General features: G+C 41.9%; 1 protein-coding gene across 1 annotated transcript in view; it reads left to right on the top strand.

Annotated features, from left to right (window-relative positions):
• Window positions 1-18729, top strand: part of SATB2 (SATB homeobox 2) — a 156292-nt gene that overhangs the window by 60755 nt on the left and 76808 nt on the right. Inside the window, exons 3-5 of the mRNA XM_077830025.1 lie at window positions 6989-7115; window positions 10300-10423; window positions 15126-15228. Coding sequence (XP_077686151.1) covers window positions 6989-7115; window positions 10300-10423; window positions 15126-15228 — 354 coding nt within the window. The remainder of the gene's footprint in view (window positions 1-6988; window positions 7116-10299; window positions 10424-15125; window positions 15229-18729) is intronic.

Genomic DNA, 18729 nt, shown 5'->3' with positions numbered 1-18729 from the left:
CGCACAGCTGCGACCCATGTGACAGCCTCAGGGCCATAGGGGTAGTATATAGTGTGGATGCGGCCCACATAACACACAGAAAGCTGCATATGCGGTCCACAGTGGTAAATAGGTTGAGGACAAGGTGGGTGAGATAATATCTTTTATTGGACCAACTTTTCTTGGTGAGACAGACAAGCTTTCAAGCTACACAGAGCTTTTCCTCAGGTTAGGGAAAGGAGAGCTTTGTTTAGCTCAAAAGCTTGTCTCTCACCAACAGAGGTTGGTCCAATAAAATATATTACCTCATCCATTTTGTCTCTCTAACGTCCTGGGACCAACATGGCTACATCACCACTGCGAACAACTCTGTGGCTCAATCATTCTAGGACCCAGGGTTTTATTGACAGCGTTTCATGGCCTTTAACTGGAAGTTATAATAGATATATATATAATATTTATTTATTTTAAAAGAATTTGGATATTAATGCTAATGTCTAGTTTCCCTTGAGTTTACATTGTGCTGGTAAGAAAAACAGTTAAAAAGGACCTCGTTTAAAAGAGAAACTATTTGTTTGATTAGACTTCTATCACTACAGCAAGTGATGCTGTTGTTCCCTGAACCATGCATCCTCGGAAGCAAAGGTCTGTGTGAGATATATTCAATGTATAAGCAAGGAGCTGGTGATGGTCCAGTGTCTCAGTCCACAAGGGGAGTGATGGTTAACACCCTCCACTCCTTGTGTGTCTCTGTGGGATGCATTTGTTTATTCTGAAGACAATGAAAAAGTTTGGTGTTGTGCATCAGCTAACCTTCACGGTTAGTGTTGATAAATACCCTCCTTCACAGTGTTCATTAACCAGGGTTCTTCTTTCTGAGCCAGTATTTTATTTTATTTTAACCAAGGAATGCTGAATTCTTTTCCTCTCTTCACTTTTTATTTTAAATATTGTTGAATTTTCATTCTGTACCTGCAAAATTTGTGTGTGTGTGGGAATGTATATGATCTTCTTAATTTGACCCATATGACTTTAATCTCTCTTCTGGCATGTAAAGCGCTTTAAATCGTTTACATTAATCACTTGCAAACTTACTACAAATATGCTTTAAAAATATTGTTCAGGTATGTCCATAGTCTATAAAATGTAAAAAATTGGGAATAAATGTGGTAGATGTGAAGGAAGCTATTAACAATAGCACAAGAGATGTTCTGTTGTATGGTGCCTATATGTTCTGTTTGGTTGTGAATGATATTTTGGAAGTGGACCAGTTTTAAAGGTTTGATCCTGCAACTCTTATCTAAGTAATCCATGAGTAGCTCTATTAACTTCAAAGGACTATTCATGTAAGTGAGGGTTCCAGGGTCTAGCCCTAATTGTGTAAATGGTCTAGAAAAGCAATACCTAGTAAGGTTTCAGAGTAACAGCCGTGTTAGTCTGTATTCGCAAAAAGAAAAGGAGTCCTTGTGGCACCTTAGAGACTAACCAATTTATTTGAGCATGAGCTTTCGTGAGCTACAGCGAAGTGAGCTGTAGCTCACGAAAGCTCATGCTCAAATAAATTGGTTAGTCTCTAAGGTGCCACAAGGACTCCTTTTCTTTTTGCAAATACCTAGTAAGGTGGCTTAGTGATTTAAGATGCAGTTTTGAAATGTTTAGATACATTCACAAGTTCAAATCCTAATAGCATTGAGTCAGTCCTTCATTTTCTTGTGGGTTAAATACATTGAAATCCAAGGCAAGTATGAATCTTTTGGATGCGACCTTAAAAACTGTAATGCTTTTTGCATGCTTGTCGAGCACCAAGTGTCAAGCCAAGATTGCCACTCCCTCCACAGAGGGTCTTTTGGTTGGCACTCCCTCCTCTGCAAGTGGCTGCATTTTCAGTGGTGCTTGTTATATGGAATTTAAAGTACTTTGGGATCTTTCTGAGTGAAAGGAGATATTCAAATTTAAAATGGGGCTGCAGGGAGAGGAATTATTTAAGATCAGTACCAATGTGGACACAAGAACAAATGGATATAAACTGGCCACTAGGAAATTTAGACTAGAAATTAGACGAAGGTTTTTAACCATCAGAGGAGTGAAGTTTTGGAATAGCCTTCCAAGGGAAGCAGTGGGGGCAAAAGATCTATCTGGCTTTAAGATTAAACTCGATAAGTTTATGGAGGAGATGGTATGATGGGATAACATGGTTTTGGTAATTAAATATTCATAAATGGGTCCAATGGCCTATGATGGGCTATTAGATGGGGTGAGATCTGAGTTACCCAGGAAAGAATTTTCTGTAGTATCTGGCTGATGAATCTTCCCATATGCTCAGGGTTTAGCTGATCGCCATATTTGGGGTCGGGAAGGAATTTTCCTCTAGGGCAGATTGGAAGAGGCCCTGGAGGTTTTTCGCCTTCCTCTGTAGCATGGGGCACGGGTCACTTGCTGGAGGATTCTCTGCTCCTTGAAGTCTTTAAACTACGATTTGAGGACTTCAGTAGCACAGATATAGGTGTGAGGTTTTTTTGTAGGAGTGGTGGGTGAAATTCTGTGGCCTGCGTTGTGCAGGAGGTCAGACTAGATGATCATAATGGTCCCTTCTGACCTAAATATCTATGCATCTATGAATCTATATCCTTATCATTCCTCTGTTCTTCAGTCTGCGATGCTGATCAGTAATGAATCTTGTTCAAGGAAGAGATGGCAACATTTTTGAAAATCAAGCTTATGAGAGGGTCTGTCTACAGAGGGCAACGGTTTTCAGGAGCTAATCTTGAAAATGCTCCGGCTAACACATCTGAGGCTATGTCTTCACTACCATGGTAAGTCGACATACGCTACTCAACTCCAGCTTCGTGAATAACGTAGCTGGAGTCGACGTACCTTAGGTCGAGTTACCGCGGGTTCTACACCTCGGGGGGTTGACGGGAGAAAGTCTCCCGTTGACTTACCTTACTCTTCTTGTCAGGGGTAGAGTACAGGGGTCGACTGGAGAGCAATCTGCAGTCGATTTGGTGGGTCTTTACTAGACCAGCTAAATCAACTGCTGATGGATTGATCTCAGAGCATCGATCACTGCCATAGTGTAGACCTGCCTTCAGCCAAACAGAGTGGAGGGAGAATAACTTCTTAAAAACAGTTGTTGAAAAATGTTCTTCAGACAAAACCATTTAAAAGATTTTTTTTTTTTGGCCTCCTTTAATGGGCGGTTTCACACCAAACCATTTAAAGGTCAGTTTTTGAAGGTTGTTCCAGGACACAGGTGGTTCCTCCCTGTTGGCAAGGCCTCAAAATCTCCTCAGCTTGACCTAGTAACTTAGTGAATAAACTCCTGGCAATTAGCATTTGTGCACTGTTTGCCAACACTCCACAAAAAGAGCCCCAAAGGGGTCATTGGTTTGTGAATGAGTGATTGAATTAGTTAATGGGAAAAGGTTGTGAAGTCATAAAAGGATCTGCCAACAGATTTCTTGAGAGTTCTGCTGCATCTCTTCCTCAAACAGTATTAAGGAAGGAGGAATGTTGTTCCTGTTTAAAATAGAGTATTTGTTCAGTAATCATTTATAAAGTGCCTCACTGATTCTCCCACTCTCTCTAAGTCTCACAGGGTATGCCTCCGCTGCAATTGAATATACTCCCGGCTAGTCCTTGTCAACTGACAGGCTTCACACTGCAGGACTGTAAAATTGCAGCGTAGACATTCAGGCTTAGGCTGGAGTCCGGGCTCAGGGACCCTCCTCTCTTGTGGGATCCCAGAGTTTGGTCTCCAGTCTGAGCCTAAACATCTCCACTGCAATTTTACAGCCTTGGAGCCTGAGCCCATGAGTCGGAGTCAGCTGACCCACGCCAGCTGCAGGGGTTTGATTACCCTTCGGGCTCAATACAAGATAAAAACTCTATATGATACAAGTGAAGTTGCATAATTAAAGACCACAACCTTAAAAACTGGAAATTAGGCCATTAAGGTATGTATCTAGGAAGATTATGCCTAGCTATCCTTGCGTTCACCTATTATGATGAATGTCGCATTAAAAACCCCTTGAGAGTGGGAACAAATGAGAAGGGAGCCTCTAGCCAAACTATGACTGTATGTGCTGCTCAAATCCTGATGGAAAGTTATTTGAGAGAAAGAGAACTGGCGTGCTTAAACAAGCCGGCACCCACATCCCACCTGCAACACAACAGATGCCTTAAATGCAGCTACAGTGCCGTGAACGGAACCCCCTGTGGAGCCCGCTGAAGTGCTGGATGGAAATCATGGCTTCTGGCTAGCCTAGGGACTAACTCCAGATATATTTTAAAAAATGTCACCCATCAAATCACACCGTCTGCAATAATAGCGTGCATCAGCAGTGCTGTAACAAGGTGTAAAGGACTCACAGTAGGTGTTAACATGCCCAGGCATTAGGGTAACACCTGTGTTTGTCTAATTCCAGCCAAAAGAGTTTCCTTTCCAACTGTAGAGAAGGATAGAAAAATCTATCTAACTACCAGTAGTAGCAGACATTTCCTGTAAAGTGATTTATAGAGTATTTCCCATGATGCTTTGGCCTGTGGTTTTGCTTTGAACTTTCCCAGGCTGGGACAACTCCTTGCAAACTCCAGTGACCTCTACTGCCTTTTTGTCTCTCCAGCGCTGCCAGCACCAAACACTTGGAGATGGTATTCTCTCACGGAGGTTCCTGTAACTGAATGAAGAATACAGCCTCTTGTAAAATGTGACCAATGTAGATGTGACTTATAGGGCACATATGATGCTTATTTTTTCAGTTATATGGAAACTTGAAGTGATCAAAAATAGGAAGGCCAGTGTTCTGCGAAGCTGATATAGATTTCTGGATTTTTCAGGTGACTTTGTGTTAAATTATTACATGGTATTAGAAGGGGCAAGGGAAGTTGGCAGCTAAACTGTTTCACTAGCATGTGTTTCACTCAGTGGACCCTTGATGCTCATTTCATGACTAATGTATGCTGTACTATGTGTACTTCTCATTGTCTCCAGAGATAACATGAAGTAAACTATCCCCTTCAGAAAAACAGCTTTCCTTGGCAAGTGGAATATGGCTTGAGGAGCCAGCTCTGGAGACATATGATACTGTGAATGAGTGCTGTGTGTTACTTTACTGGATCCGAGTCCAGGCACTATTTATACTGCAGCATATTCAGCACCAGATTGTTAAATCTTAATACTGAAACAGTGCATCATTTAAATGTTTTTGTTCTGTGTATGCCCCACTTTCAAGCATTGGATGTCAAGCAACAATTATTAACTTTGTTTGTCGTGGACGAGATTCTACCCTTACCAAAAGCTTCATAGCCTACTCTTGAAATGATGCTACTGAGTCTATACCAGAGTATCAGATTGAGACTTTGAACTAGCAAAGGTAATGGTCTACTCTGGCTTCCCTCTCAGGGTCTGTACATGGTAATGAAATGTGCTGTGAACCAACTGCAGATCTGTTTCCCAAGAAATCTATATGCACGTACTGAAATGCTACAAGTGGGGAGAGTAGTTGTACCAAAATTGTCCTAGCAGTGTTATGCAGAAACAGAGAAAATATTCCCATAGTATTAGCACTGTGCCAAGTATCTCATGCAGTAAGGGAGACCATTGGGCTACCATTTTCACAAAGCCTTTGATTTGCCGTCTCATAACCACCTTTACAGGAGCTTTGATAAGTCTAGATGCAACTCAAAGTTCAGATTTGGTCATCATCAGCGTTGGTAAAATGGTGCATGTGGGGAACTGCGTTAATTTTAGCATCATGATATCACCTCAGAAGATTTCCAATGAGTTTTCTTGATAGGCCGGGTTGTCATGAGTTGTTGCTTCCCATTTAGAACAAAGGTGTTGGATTATTATAAGAGCTTGCAGATAGATATGCAATAGTGTGGTGTCACCAGGTAACAGTATTGTGAACAGTCATCTCTGTGTTGCTTTTGATAATGTTCGCAGACTGCCTTGTTGATCTCTTCTGGAGCCTTGAATGGGTGTGAACGGGCCAAAGACCAGGTCTCGAGCACTGTCAATTTAAGTGGGAACAAGGGTGTTTGGTATCTTGAAGGACTGGGCCCAGAGACGATAAGCAGATTAAACAAAGAGGAAGCCAGTAACCGAGCTGAGGAGATGGAGTGAAGCAGAACAGCAGACATCTGCCCACTATGCTGTGTACCCACACAAGGCAGCACTGTGCCTCGTTATATTCCTAAAGTCTCTCTGTTTTCTGGGCTTCCCTGGAAGTCCATCCTTTCTAATAATTATTAATTGTTTCTGGTAGTGCCCAGGGTGTGCTAGGCATTATATAAACATTTAAAAGAAGAGAAGGTTTCTGCACTAAAGAGTTTGCACTATCACATGTGAACTCACTGTCTCTTGCAACAAGCCTATCTAGAAAGGGTGTTGCTGCTGTTACTGAAGGAGCAGAGGTATAAACAGGGACCGGGAAGACAGCTGTGCTATTTTCAATATGTGGTCAAGTACAGCACTGTCACTTTTTGCCAAAGAAAGCAACCATCTGCCTGGTGAAACGCATATCTGGGAGTGAACTCTAACGACTTCATCGATTTCAAATGCTATTTGTGCTGGGAATCACACCACAGTCAGGATGTAACTGTGTGCTGAGCCCACACACAGGAATTTTCTTGTTCAATTCAAAACCAAATCTTCTATTTACTTAAGGGTTGTGCAGGCTTTCAAATCAGGAGAACAGGGTATTTAAAGCTTCTCTTAACTTAGAAAGTGCAGGCTTTAGTGGGAGGAGGAAAGGTGATGCTGTGTGGGGGGCTGCATCCTTTACTTCTCTATAATAATTCAAGAAACATGAAGATGTAAACAGCTCTCTGTTTACAATTCAAAATATATTCCTTCCCCTCCACTTAGGCTCAATTGTCAGAAAGAAATAGCTTTGTGTTCAGGATTGCAATAAAGCTCAGGGCAGGTTCTGAGCACCCTGACCAAGCAAGTAATCAAAATGTTTCATAAACAGCTTATAGATGTGTATTATATTTTTTCTTCCAGGAATAATCAAACTTGGGAGGTGGAACCCTCTCCCCCTCAGTTATGTGACCGATGCACCAGATGCGACAGTAGCCGACATGCTACAAGACGTCTATCATGTTGTGACATTGAAAATCCAATTACAAAGGTGGGTGTTTCTGAACATCTGTCCTCCTCTATTCTCTGAGCTGCTCCGTTGATCACAGCATTACTACAGAGATTAGCACATCCTGTCTTCATTAATTTCTGGGCTTTTGATGAAATGAAAAGGAAAATGAAGGGAAAGGTGCTTCACGATGCAGCTTTCTCGGTGAACCTTCAACTGTTTTTACATTTTATTTTCTGAAGCAGTAAAGCCAGGGTGGTGTAGTGGGGGCAGGAATGGGGCAGGTGGGTAGGTAGGTGGGTGGGGGGACTCCATCAATCATGAGGGATCTGAAGCCTTTAAAGGGAAACTTTCCCCAACTCCTAATTTAATGGGTCCTCCAGGCCTGATTAAATGCTTAGCACACTGTATGTGAAAAATAAACACCTCATCTATTTCCAGGACTCAGGTTATGAGGGTCTAGACTTTCTGCTAACTGTGGCTCAGACAGGATGGCCCAGAGAGCTTGTTGCCGTCTTTTTTATCTCCAGTGGCCAATCCTAGCATGGTGGGGAGAGCCTGCCTCTACTGCTCCATCTGGAAATTTAAACTATTTCCTACTCTTGAACATCAGATGGACAAAGCGGTAGCTGCTGTCTGACAATTCTGCACACTCTTTTTATTTTATATATTTTTTCTCTTCTACATCCTGCCCATTTAAAGAAGATGGAGGCTACTGGGCTGCTCACTGAAAAGGGTGGAGAATTCTCCAGATGGCCTCAGCAAAGCGCCCACCCAGTTCTTAAGAAACTCTGTTTAACCTAGGATGTACCTCACTAGGTCAAACAGTTGGCCCATCTGCCATAGTCCAGTGATCAGGATGCTTTAGAGGAAGGAGTAAGAAACAGTGGAGTATTATGAAATAACTGGCCCACATGAAAAGGTTCATTCTGACTTTATCATAATTAGGAGTCTCATGGCTGTCGTATCCGAGCACTATCAAGTAAATCCCATTGCAAAAACTTTCTGCAAAACAACAGAGGGTCTTGCTCCACTTTGTGTGCATGTATGAAATCGGTACTGCATGGTTGAGTTGACTCTATGCATTACACTGGAGCTGCCTAGTACTTTGAAACTTATGGCACTGCATACTTTCCACCTCACTTACTTAATCAATGGCAATATTTTTTTCCGCTTAAGAAGCACTAAACACCCTAAATGAATATCCACCCCAGAATGACACTGAAGAAATCTGCCCTCTTAATAGCTCAGTTCTGGTGAACTATTGCTCAGTGTAAAATCTTTTGTTACCTAGCAAACTCACAGATAAGCTAGCCACAGGCCGACTATAAACTCTTCTAATTGAAGCTAATATACCAGACCAGGCATAATCTGGATTCAGGTCAGGACATGGTATAGAAATAGCTTTAGTGTCACTAATGGCAATGCTCTCAATGGAGCAAACATCCATTCTCCTCCTCCTTGACCTCTCTGCAAAATTTGACACTGTTGACCATAAGATACTGCTGTCTTGCCTGAGAGCGGAGGTAGGAGTCCTGGGTAATGTGTTAAAATGTTTTTTGGAGGAACACACACACAATGAGTAGTGATGGGAAGCTGCACCTCTACCACTAAACCCTTCATCTGTGGAGTCCCACAAAGATCAGTTCTCTCTCCAGTCCTTTTCAACATCTACATGCAGCAGCTAGGTGAAATGGTCAGACAGCATTGTGAATAATGTCACAAGCATGGATTCAGGGACCAACAATATGCGGATGACACACAGCTCTACCTGTCCTTCACCACATATGCCCACACTACGACCACCAGGATGCCCCAATGCTTGGAGGAGATCAGCTCATAGATGAAGAATAGCAGGCTGAAACTGAACCTGAGCAAGGCAGAAGGTGTGCTGATAGGCAGAGAAAAGTGTCTCCAACTAAGTCTCCTTGATTGAAGTCATGTGCCCACAATTGGTCAATTCAGTCTGTAGTTTAGGAGCACTCTTGGATTCTTTACTAACACCAACCTCTCACATAGCAGCTTTTATGAATAACACTCTGTCATCTCCAGTTGCCTCTCTTCCCTCCTGGTGGATAAAGACCAGGCCTCAATTACTCACACCTTTGTCACCTCTTGGCTGGACTGCAGTAATGTGATATACCTGGGCAGGAAGCCATCAGCCCTTGGGAAACTCCAGCTAGTACAGAATGCTGCAGTGCATCTCCTCAGCAACACAGGCTACTGTGAGAGCATCATACCCACCCTCTGCTCTCTGCACTGGCCTCCCAAACATTAAGTCAAATTTAAGATCTTGGTCCTTATCACCAGGGCAGTCAATGGTCTGGGCCCAGCATGTCTGAAAGAGCCTCAAGTTCGGAGATGAAGACTCTGGTCAACAACTCCCCTCCTCAGACACAAAGGCACTTCCTAGCATAAGGGTAAAGCTCATCTGTGCAGGAGACAGAACAGTTTCATGGGTCAGTCTGAGACTGAAACAAAGTCTCCCAGGAACAAACAATTGTCACAAACTTCCCCGCCTTCCTCACTGATTGCAAGGCACATTTCTTTGACCTTGCCTATTCTAATACAAACACAGAGCGTGGGTACTTAAAAAAAACCAAACAACCTTACAACACCCAAATGCACCTGAAATGTAACCTTCCCGAAACAGAACGCTACAAAAACACATGCAATTCCCCACCTGCCAAGAGAATGAGAGTGAGAGTGACCAAGACGTGACAGGTGGAAGGTGCTCAGATACTACGGTGGTGAGGGCAGGATATATACCAATATAGAACAGAATTCTGTTTTAGACCAAAGCCTTGCCCCTCCAGAATGAGGGCGTCTCTCACTACTTAAGCGTGTTGTGTAATTTTTTTTCTATTCCAGCAGGAGCATCTATCTGTGCCTAAGAGGCTGCCTTTCCCAGTCATTTGTGTGGCCTGCATTAAGCAGAGCACTTTGCACTCCTTCAGGCCCCAAAGGAAATGGCTAGGCACACATGTTACATCACTTATGTAGGCTTAGCTAGGATTTCTGGCATGTGGTGTAATACTCTTAGTTGCAGCATATGTCTCGTTGGGGGGAATGGGGATGAGAAAAAAAAAGATGGACTTTAAAGAAAGGTCTGAGCACGGGACTGTAAAGTGGGGATGTCTTCACAAAGATTTATGGTTGCACAAAGAGAGCAGGTTTCCTTGCTGGTGATGTTTCCATCTGATTTTTCTGCTTTCTTTTTTTGCAGTTGTTCAAAGTTGGAAGACTTGCCAGCAGAGCAGTGGAACCATGCCACAGTCCGCAATGCCTTAAAGGAACTGCTTAAAGAGATGAATCAGAGCACATTAGCCAAAGAATGCCCTCTCTCCCAGGTCAGTGCTTCTACCTGTACTAGAGGATCCAGATTTATAAAATCCAAAGCCAGGAACTGTTTAGCAAGGTGTTTACAAGAAAAAATTCCAGAAATGTTTAATCCTTTTTTTTTTTTAAATTAAAAAGGAGAAATTTCAATCCACTTGGGAAATTATCTCTTTACTCTTTAATTGTGGTGCAGCAGGAGAGTGGGTTGGGAGGAGGTATTGTTTCATGGTCTCTGTATATATAATGTCTTCTGCAGTTTCCACAGTATGCATCCGATGAAGTGAGCTGTAGCTCACAAAAGCTCATGCTCAAATAAATTGGTTAGTCTCTAAGGTGCCACAAGTACTCCTTTTCTTTTTGTGATGTGTTGTTGGAAGGCGATCAGCTGGCTTGTGACCTCAACTTCAAAGGGACCCCAAGTTCTCCATATATATCCTCTCCAAATTTTGTACTACCACTCAACACTCTGTATTGCAACAGCAGCTTATCCTCACTGGTAGAAGCCTGCAGCATACTTTAGGGACACACACAGTTTTCATCAGTCTCTGATTACAAAGAAATGTATATGACTCTCATCAGTGTGGTGCCAGTTTCTAGGAAAACACAACAAAAGTGTGTGTGTGTGTATGTGTTAATAGAGAGAGAGAAAAACTTTATGCAGTACAACTTTGTCACTTGCAGTGAGGACACAACCGCAGTTCGGACTCCTGATGAATCTGAGCTCTAGTTCAAATTTCTTACATGAAGACTTGTATAAAGTTGGCAAGGTTAGCTGAGCACCCTTCTGCACCACCAAAAAAGCCAACATCCAGTGATTCATATTACCTGACAAAAAACTTCACTAGAACAGAGGTAGAGCTGTTAATATATTGCTTTTATATTGTCTTTTTAAAACATGAAAAAATGTCTTTTATAGTTAACCTCTTCCCCCTTCCGTCCAAAAAATAAACGAACAACCCTTAAATGCTAAACACATTGCTTACTGAAGTGACTCTGAATACAAGAGTGGATGTGTTGCATAAGAAGGTGTTACTTTTACAGAGTAGAACAGGGGTGGCCAACCTGAGCCTGAGAAGGAGCCAGAATTTACCAATGTACATTGCCAAAGAGCCTCAGTAATTCGTCAGCAGCCCCCCATCAGTTCCCCTTCTCCAGCCCCCAGTGCCTCCCGCCCGTTGGCAGCCCCATCAGTCAGTGCCTCCCCTCCTCCCCATATCTCCTGCAATCAGCTGTTTTGCGTGCGCTGGAGGCTCGGGGGTGGGGGTGAGGGTGGGGTGGGACGAGTGAGGGCATGGCAGGGTCGGGGGAAGGGGCAGGGACCTTGGGGAGTGGGGGAAGGGCCTGTGGCAGAGCCAGGGGTTGAGCAGTGAGCCCCACCCCCAGAACATTGGAAAGTTGGCACCTGTAGCTCCAGCCCTGGAGTCAGCGCCTATGCAAGGAGCCGCATATTAACCTCTGAAGAGCCGCATGCGGCTCCGGAGCCATAGGTTGGCCACCCCTGGAGTAGAACAACACTTTAAGTGTTTGCCTTTATATATAGAATGGACACTGCAAAAGGAGAAATTGATTGGCTAGCGAAGGTTCCAGCAAGTAGGTTGGGTGATGGTAACAAAACTAGCATATCAAAATTACATTTCAAGAAGTGAAATGAGATGAGATACCTGCAACTCTCAGGTGGAGGGAGACTGGTCTTCAATCCTGTGTGTCCCAGTGCACCTGACCTGTACCACTATCCAGTATAACTGAACAGTGAGTCATGTTATGTGGTGGCATTCATTCACTGTTTAGGGATGTTTTCCATCAGTTTTCATATGGGAATATGGTAGTTGGCTTACGTCTCTATAAACTCATCCTGACATACATTAGCAAGGCTACTGATGGCAGAACTGTAGGAGAAAGAATTTCTGTCCTGGTGATTATGGAGAGAATAAAGGTACAGAGACATCCTTTTGTGGGTTCTAATTCAGCAAGGCATTTGCACATGCTTACCTTTAAGCATGTGCTTAAGTGATTTGCTGAATGGCGATGAACTCCAGAAGCTGGACCATAATGAATGCATTTCTTGCATTAGAACCACAAAAAGTTGTAACCTCTGTTGTCATGGCTTCCAAAATGTAAAAGATACAGTGGAAGGTTGTATAGGAGCTGTCTATTGCCATTATCTGAATTTGCCTTGAATACAATTCCTTCTCCCAAATCAGTTTTAAAAAAATACCGCACCAAATGTGAAATGTCATTACAACCCCCTTGTGGTTAATATATTATTGACAGCGGCAAATTACAGAGCTGTCTCCTAGGAGTCCAACTGCGGAGTAAATGCTGCTGTTTAATAATGTGTTCACAGGGCATTGAGTTTCCCTCTGTATAGAAGTGGAAGGGGGCTTTTTTTTCTCACCAGTACTATGCTCCAGCTCTTGTTCTTGGTGTATGAGCTCTTCTTGCAGCCCAGATGGAGATTCTGATTGCCACTAATGGGCAGTGTAATCATTGGCTTTGATTTACAATTGTTCTGTTTCTCCTGCTAGGTGTATTATGTATTTGCAGCTTAGCCGCCCTTAGCATAAGGCTGCTGTTCAGACAAATAAATCCCAGTTAAGCAGGGTACTGTGCTAATCATTCCAGTATTGTTCATGTATTTTGCATACTGGTATAAACTTCATTTCCTTGTTGTGGGTTGGTGGTTTTTGTTTCCATTCCATAGTTTTCTCCTTTTATTTTAACTTACGACATTATATCTTGTTTATATGAATCCTCTGCTAGTTCTAGTATACATTATCAGGCAGATGCCAGCTTTCTTTCCACGTGGATGTAATGAAGCTGTCCACCCACCGGGGGTAGGAAGAGGAATTTCTGCCCCATTTTTCTTCCTCAGAACCACCACAGCTATAATCTTAGTAATGCCCATTTATTGTAGAGCTGTGAGAGCTTAAAGAAAAACCTGCTGGAAAAATAAACTCTTTAGAGCTGCTTCTTCCAGCTGAAGTTTCCACTCTGTTATGCCCTCAAAAGTCTCCTGTTTCCTCAGGAACAAGCAAGGGTTCATAGGGAAGGAGGTGCTGCTGACTGTTATGGTACTAGGTGTAGGTCTCAAAATATGAATTTTAATTAGAAAATTGAAGCTGAGTTTTGGCGATTAGAACATACATTTTAAAAAAAAATTCCCAGCTCTTATTTCATAGCTACTTTGAATCTCCCATACTGCAGCTTAGTGGAAATGTGAAAGTGAAAGGGAAGAGGAACCTCTGTGTTTAAAGTTAATTCATGCCTCAAAGACGGAAACTAATTTGTACCATCCAATCTTCCTTAAGTCTCTCTAAAGTAATTTCTTCTCAACCTCCTAATACCCCCAAAACTCAAGGGGTCAGGAAAACTGGAATCTTTTGAAGTTGCAACAGAGTAGGAGACTGGGCTGAATAAATACAGAATTGATCTTGAACAGGATGGGATTTTTTTTAGAACACTGTAAAAGTGGAGTAAGCCAGAAGTGAGCCTAGCTAGTAGTTTAACAGCCATGGATAAGACCCCATTTTACACATGAGCCTAGAGGGGCCTGTGTGCCAGAGCTGGAAGCTGTGGTAAATAACTTGCAATTGCTTTGAGGTCATGCTATCTCTCTAATCTCTTCTACTATGCAGAAGTGTCATAACAGGTGCCAACATTTCTCTGAAACCTGGCATGACTGTAGGTATAAAAAATGTGATTTCAAGAAAGGGTGCTTTGGCTCACACATCTTGTTAAACTTCTTGGGCTTTAGAGTGAATGTGTGTGTATAGATCTATGTAGATATACACATAATGGAATGATTCAGCTCTGGAGGAGTTTAAAAGTTATTAACAATTATTTACTCTATAAAACTGAGACAAGTACCCGTAACAAAACTATGTTCCACCATACAGCCAAAAGTGCCCCAAATGTAAAATATTTTTGTGTGTGTCAAGTGCTGCAGAGCACTCTACCTACTATCTTCCAGTTGCATTGTAGCAGTAGTTGCCAGAGGATACCTGCAAAGGGTGGGGATGGTGGTGAAGTAGTTTAAATCTTTTAGCTGTACCACATTTTGTTGTGGCCCTTGGTTACTTTGAAACTGTAGTGTATTTAGTTTAATCTGCTCTGAATAGCACTATTAATTTTTCTGTTGAGTGATTTTTCACACAACAGCTAATCACACGTTTCTATAAATTATATTAATTTAACTTATTTGCCTAACTGTTGTTCTGCAGCGAGTAGCACGGATGTTCTCCAGTTCTTGGCTGTGTGGTCTTGTTGCAGCTGAAAGCAGAACAGAAGCAGCTGAAAAGCATTATTTGGATTATGCATGCTAACCTTACCTTTAGAATCTGGTTCCTAAATCACAATTGTTCTTACCCCTTGTGTCTAATGTGTGTGTCCCCCAACGTGTCACTGCCTCTAGTTATGCTTTTAGTATGAAGATTCTGTGACATCACAAGTATAAATTAAAATGACAAGTCAGTAGGAGCTGGAGATAGGAGTCTTGGTTCAAACAGCATCTTTTTTGCATTATTCGTGAACCAGAGTAATCATGTCTGGGGATGTAGAGTGGGAAATACAGCCAATTTTGAGTCCTTCACAGTGACTGCATTAGGTTTTGAAGGCACAAATGGGTGATCAATGTGAGCTTGCATGTCATTGACTAGCTCTGGAAAAGAGTTTTCATTATTTTTTAACACACTTTCTGTCTTCCTCTACTTCCAGAGTATGATTTCATCCATTGTAAATAGCACATACTATGCCAATGTATCAGCAACCAAGTGCCAGGAGTTTGGGAGATGGTATAAGAAGTACAAGAAGATTAAAGGTAAATTAACTTCAGTTATTGTTAATTTCCAAGCCAATGAACTGTGTTTGACTGTTTGAAATTTTGTTTTAAGTAAGGGTGATGATAAGCCTTAATAATATTAGTGAATTTGTCCGCAAAGAGGGCACAGTTGTAGCACACTGGAAATTAAATCCAGTGCATTATGAACAAGGATGGTGTGAAAGGAAAGATTTTTAAAGAAAACATGTGAGTTACGTCACATTTTAGACTGTAATTGCATTGAAAGGATCAACTGTGTGTGTAAGAAAACTAAAACATCTTGGAAAAAAAATCTGCTCTAGAAGATCTGGATTGTAAAGTTAAATTGCTATGTAAATCACCTTCATCATATTTTATTTATGAAAACTAAAAATCTGTCTTCCTAAGTTAAATGTGTCCTCGCTTTCTGTTTAAATATGGTTAAGTGTATTGGCATTCCTGGAATTTAGATAGTAGCAGTGCATTTGAGACCAAGTTGCTTGGAGGCACTGGGCTAAATTCATCCCAACTATTCCTACTTGTACCAAACTGAAAGTGGCCCATTATTTTTATGATATGAAATGGAATTATGTTAGTTGGTGAAATACTAATGTCTCATACAGGAACATTATTTTATGTAGGTTCTTATAACGCCCTTGTTGCCATAATGACTGAGTGTCTTCCAGCAGCGCATTACGTGACGTTACTAACATCTGTCATTGGTAATTTGTTCTTTCTCTTGCCCTTTCCTCAGGGGGAGAATTGTGTGTACAATGCAATGTTTTGTTTTGGTGGAGTTTTCTTTTAAATACACATGCTGCTATGTATTTGTGTGAGACAAAGTATGGCTGAAGAAGTGCGCCTTGTATTTGAAGGGGAGGTGGGAGGTTTGTGATGGTTCTTTGTTCCGCAATCTCGGACCAACCCCGAGTACTGTCTTCTCCACAGACTAGATTTGCCCTTATGGTAGAAAGTTCTATTTTGCCTGAAGAGTGGACTTGTTGGCCAGAGTCTTCATCTAAGAACTTAAGTCTCTTTTTTAGATATGCTGGGTTCAGGCCATTGAGGACCATGAAGATAAGGTCTTAGACCTTAAATTTGACTTGATATTCTTTGGGAAGCCAGTGGAAAGAGAGCAGAGGACAGGTTTGATGTGCTCATGATAGCTTGTGGTTGCTAAGAAGATACATTGCAGTGTTTTGTTTTAGTTAGAGTTTCCTAAGGACTGATGGCTTCCTGCCCAGGTATATCACATTATTTTAGTCCAGATGGTGGGTGATGTAGATATGTATAACCAAGGCTAGCTTATCATCTGCCAGGATGGGTTGGAGTCTTCTAGTAACTGGAAATGAACACTGGTATGTGAGAGTTAAATGTCGGCAAAGAATCCAAGAGTACTCCTAAACTACAGACTGATTGACCACTTGTAGGTGTGTGTCTTCAGCTAAAGGAATTGCATAGTTACTGCAAACTCTTCAAAATGCTTTCCTCTGCCCACTAGCATATCCCTTTGTTTTGCCTGGGTTCAGCTCCAACCAACTGCTCTTCATCCACCAGCTGATTTCATTCAAGCGCTGGGCCATCTTGGTGATATGTAACACCAAATTTTTAAATAAGACTCCAGAGGTAATCCTGGCAAGTACAGTCTTGTAAGACTAACTTCACTACAAGGCTAATTGGTTGAAACTATAGTAAAGAACAGAATGATCAAACACAGATAAAGCATAATATGTTGGGGAAGAATCAACATGGCTTTTGTAAAGGGAAATCATGCTCACCATTCTATTATAATTCTTTTGAGGGTGTCTACAAGCATGTGGACAAGGGTGATCCAGTCAAAATAATGTACCTGGACTTTCAGAAGTCTTCAACAGGGTCCCTCACCAAAGGCTCTTAAGCAAAGTAAGCAGTCATGGGATAAGAGGAAAGGTCCTCTCATGGATCAGTAACTGGTTAAAAGATAGGAAGCAAAGGGTAGGAATAAATGGTTAGTTTTCATAGTGGAGAGAGGTAAATAATGGGATCCTCCAAGGATCTGTACTGGAAATTGTGCTGTTCATTATATTCATAAATGATCTGAAAAAGGGGGCAAATAGTGAGGTGAGAAAGTTTGCGGACAATACAAAATTACTCAAGATATTTAAGTCCAAAACTGACTGCAAAGAGTTACAAAGGAATCTCACTAAACTGAGTGGGTGACAAAATGGCAGATGAAATTCAGTGTTGATGAATTCAAAGTACTGCACATTGGGGAAAAAAATCATCCTAACTATACATACAAAGTGATGGAGTCTAAATTAGCTGTTACCACTCAGGAAAGAGACCTTAGAGTCATCATGGATAGTTCTCCAGAAACATCCACTCAATGTGCAGCAGCAGTCAAAAAAGCTAATGATGTTAGGAACCGTTTGGGAAGAGATAAGTAGTAAGACAGAAATATCACAATGCCACTATATAAATTCATTGTACGCCCACACGCTGAATACTGCATGCAGTTCTGGTAACCCCACCTCAAAAAAGATACATTAGAATTGGAAAAGGTTCAGAGGACAACACAAATGATTAGGGGTATGGAACAACTTCTGTACGAGGAGAGGTTAAAAACACTGTTCAGCTTAGAAAATATATGACTAAGGGGGATATGTTAGAGGTGTGTAAAATCATGAATGGTGTGGAGAAAGTGAATAAGGAAGTGTTATTTACTCCTTCACAAAACACAGGAACTAGGGATCGCCCAATGAAATTAATAGGCAGCAGGTTTAAAACAAACATATGTAAGAATTTCTTCACACAATGCACAGTCAATCTGTAGAACATGTTGCCAGGGATGTTGAGAAGGCCAAAAGTATAACTGGGTTCACAAAAGAATTAGATAAGTTCATGGAGGATAGGTCCATCAATGTCTATTAGCCAAGATGGTCAGTGACTCTACTCCATGCTTTAGGTGTCCATGAACCTCCATCTGCAAGAAGCTGGGAGTGGATGACAGGAGATGGATCATGTTCTTTTAATTCCCTCTGAAGCATCTGGTACTGGTCACTGTCGGAAGACAGGATATGTGGCTTGATGGATCATTAGTTTGACAGCCAATGCATTGGTCATGCTTCTGTTCATATTTCTTATAGGAAAGGTAAAGCTGTATGTCATTACATGTCTCTCACTTAAGTCTGTGTCGTGTGTTCATTTCACCTACTGGCTGCATATAGATGTTGAAAAGGCATGGAGAAAGAATTGACCCTTGTGGGACTCAACAAATGAGGGGTCTAGTGGTGGAGGCATAGTTTCCCACCAGCATGGTTTGGATGTGTCCCTGCAGGAAGGACTCAAACCATTTTAGCACATTCCAGTGGACCTCTGCCATCTCTCTCAGGCTAGACAGCAGTATCTTGTAGTCAACAATGTCAAATGTTGCAGACGGGTCAAAGAAGATGAGAACGGATGTCTGCTCACCATCCATTTATTGCAGGAGATCGTTGGTGGCACTAAAACTGTTTCTGACCATGGCCTGGCCTGAATCCAGAT

The sequence above is a fragment of the Eretmochelys imbricata genome, chromosome 11 (genome assembly GCF_965152235.1).
Source record: "Eretmochelys imbricata isolate rEreImb1 chromosome 11, rEreImb1.hap1, whole genome shotgun sequence".
Lineage (NCBI taxonomy): Eukaryota > Metazoa > Chordata > Testudines > Cheloniidae > Eretmochelys > Eretmochelys imbricata.
Note: the sequence above shows the minus strand (reverse complement) of the source record. Positions and strands in the feature narration are given on the sequence as shown.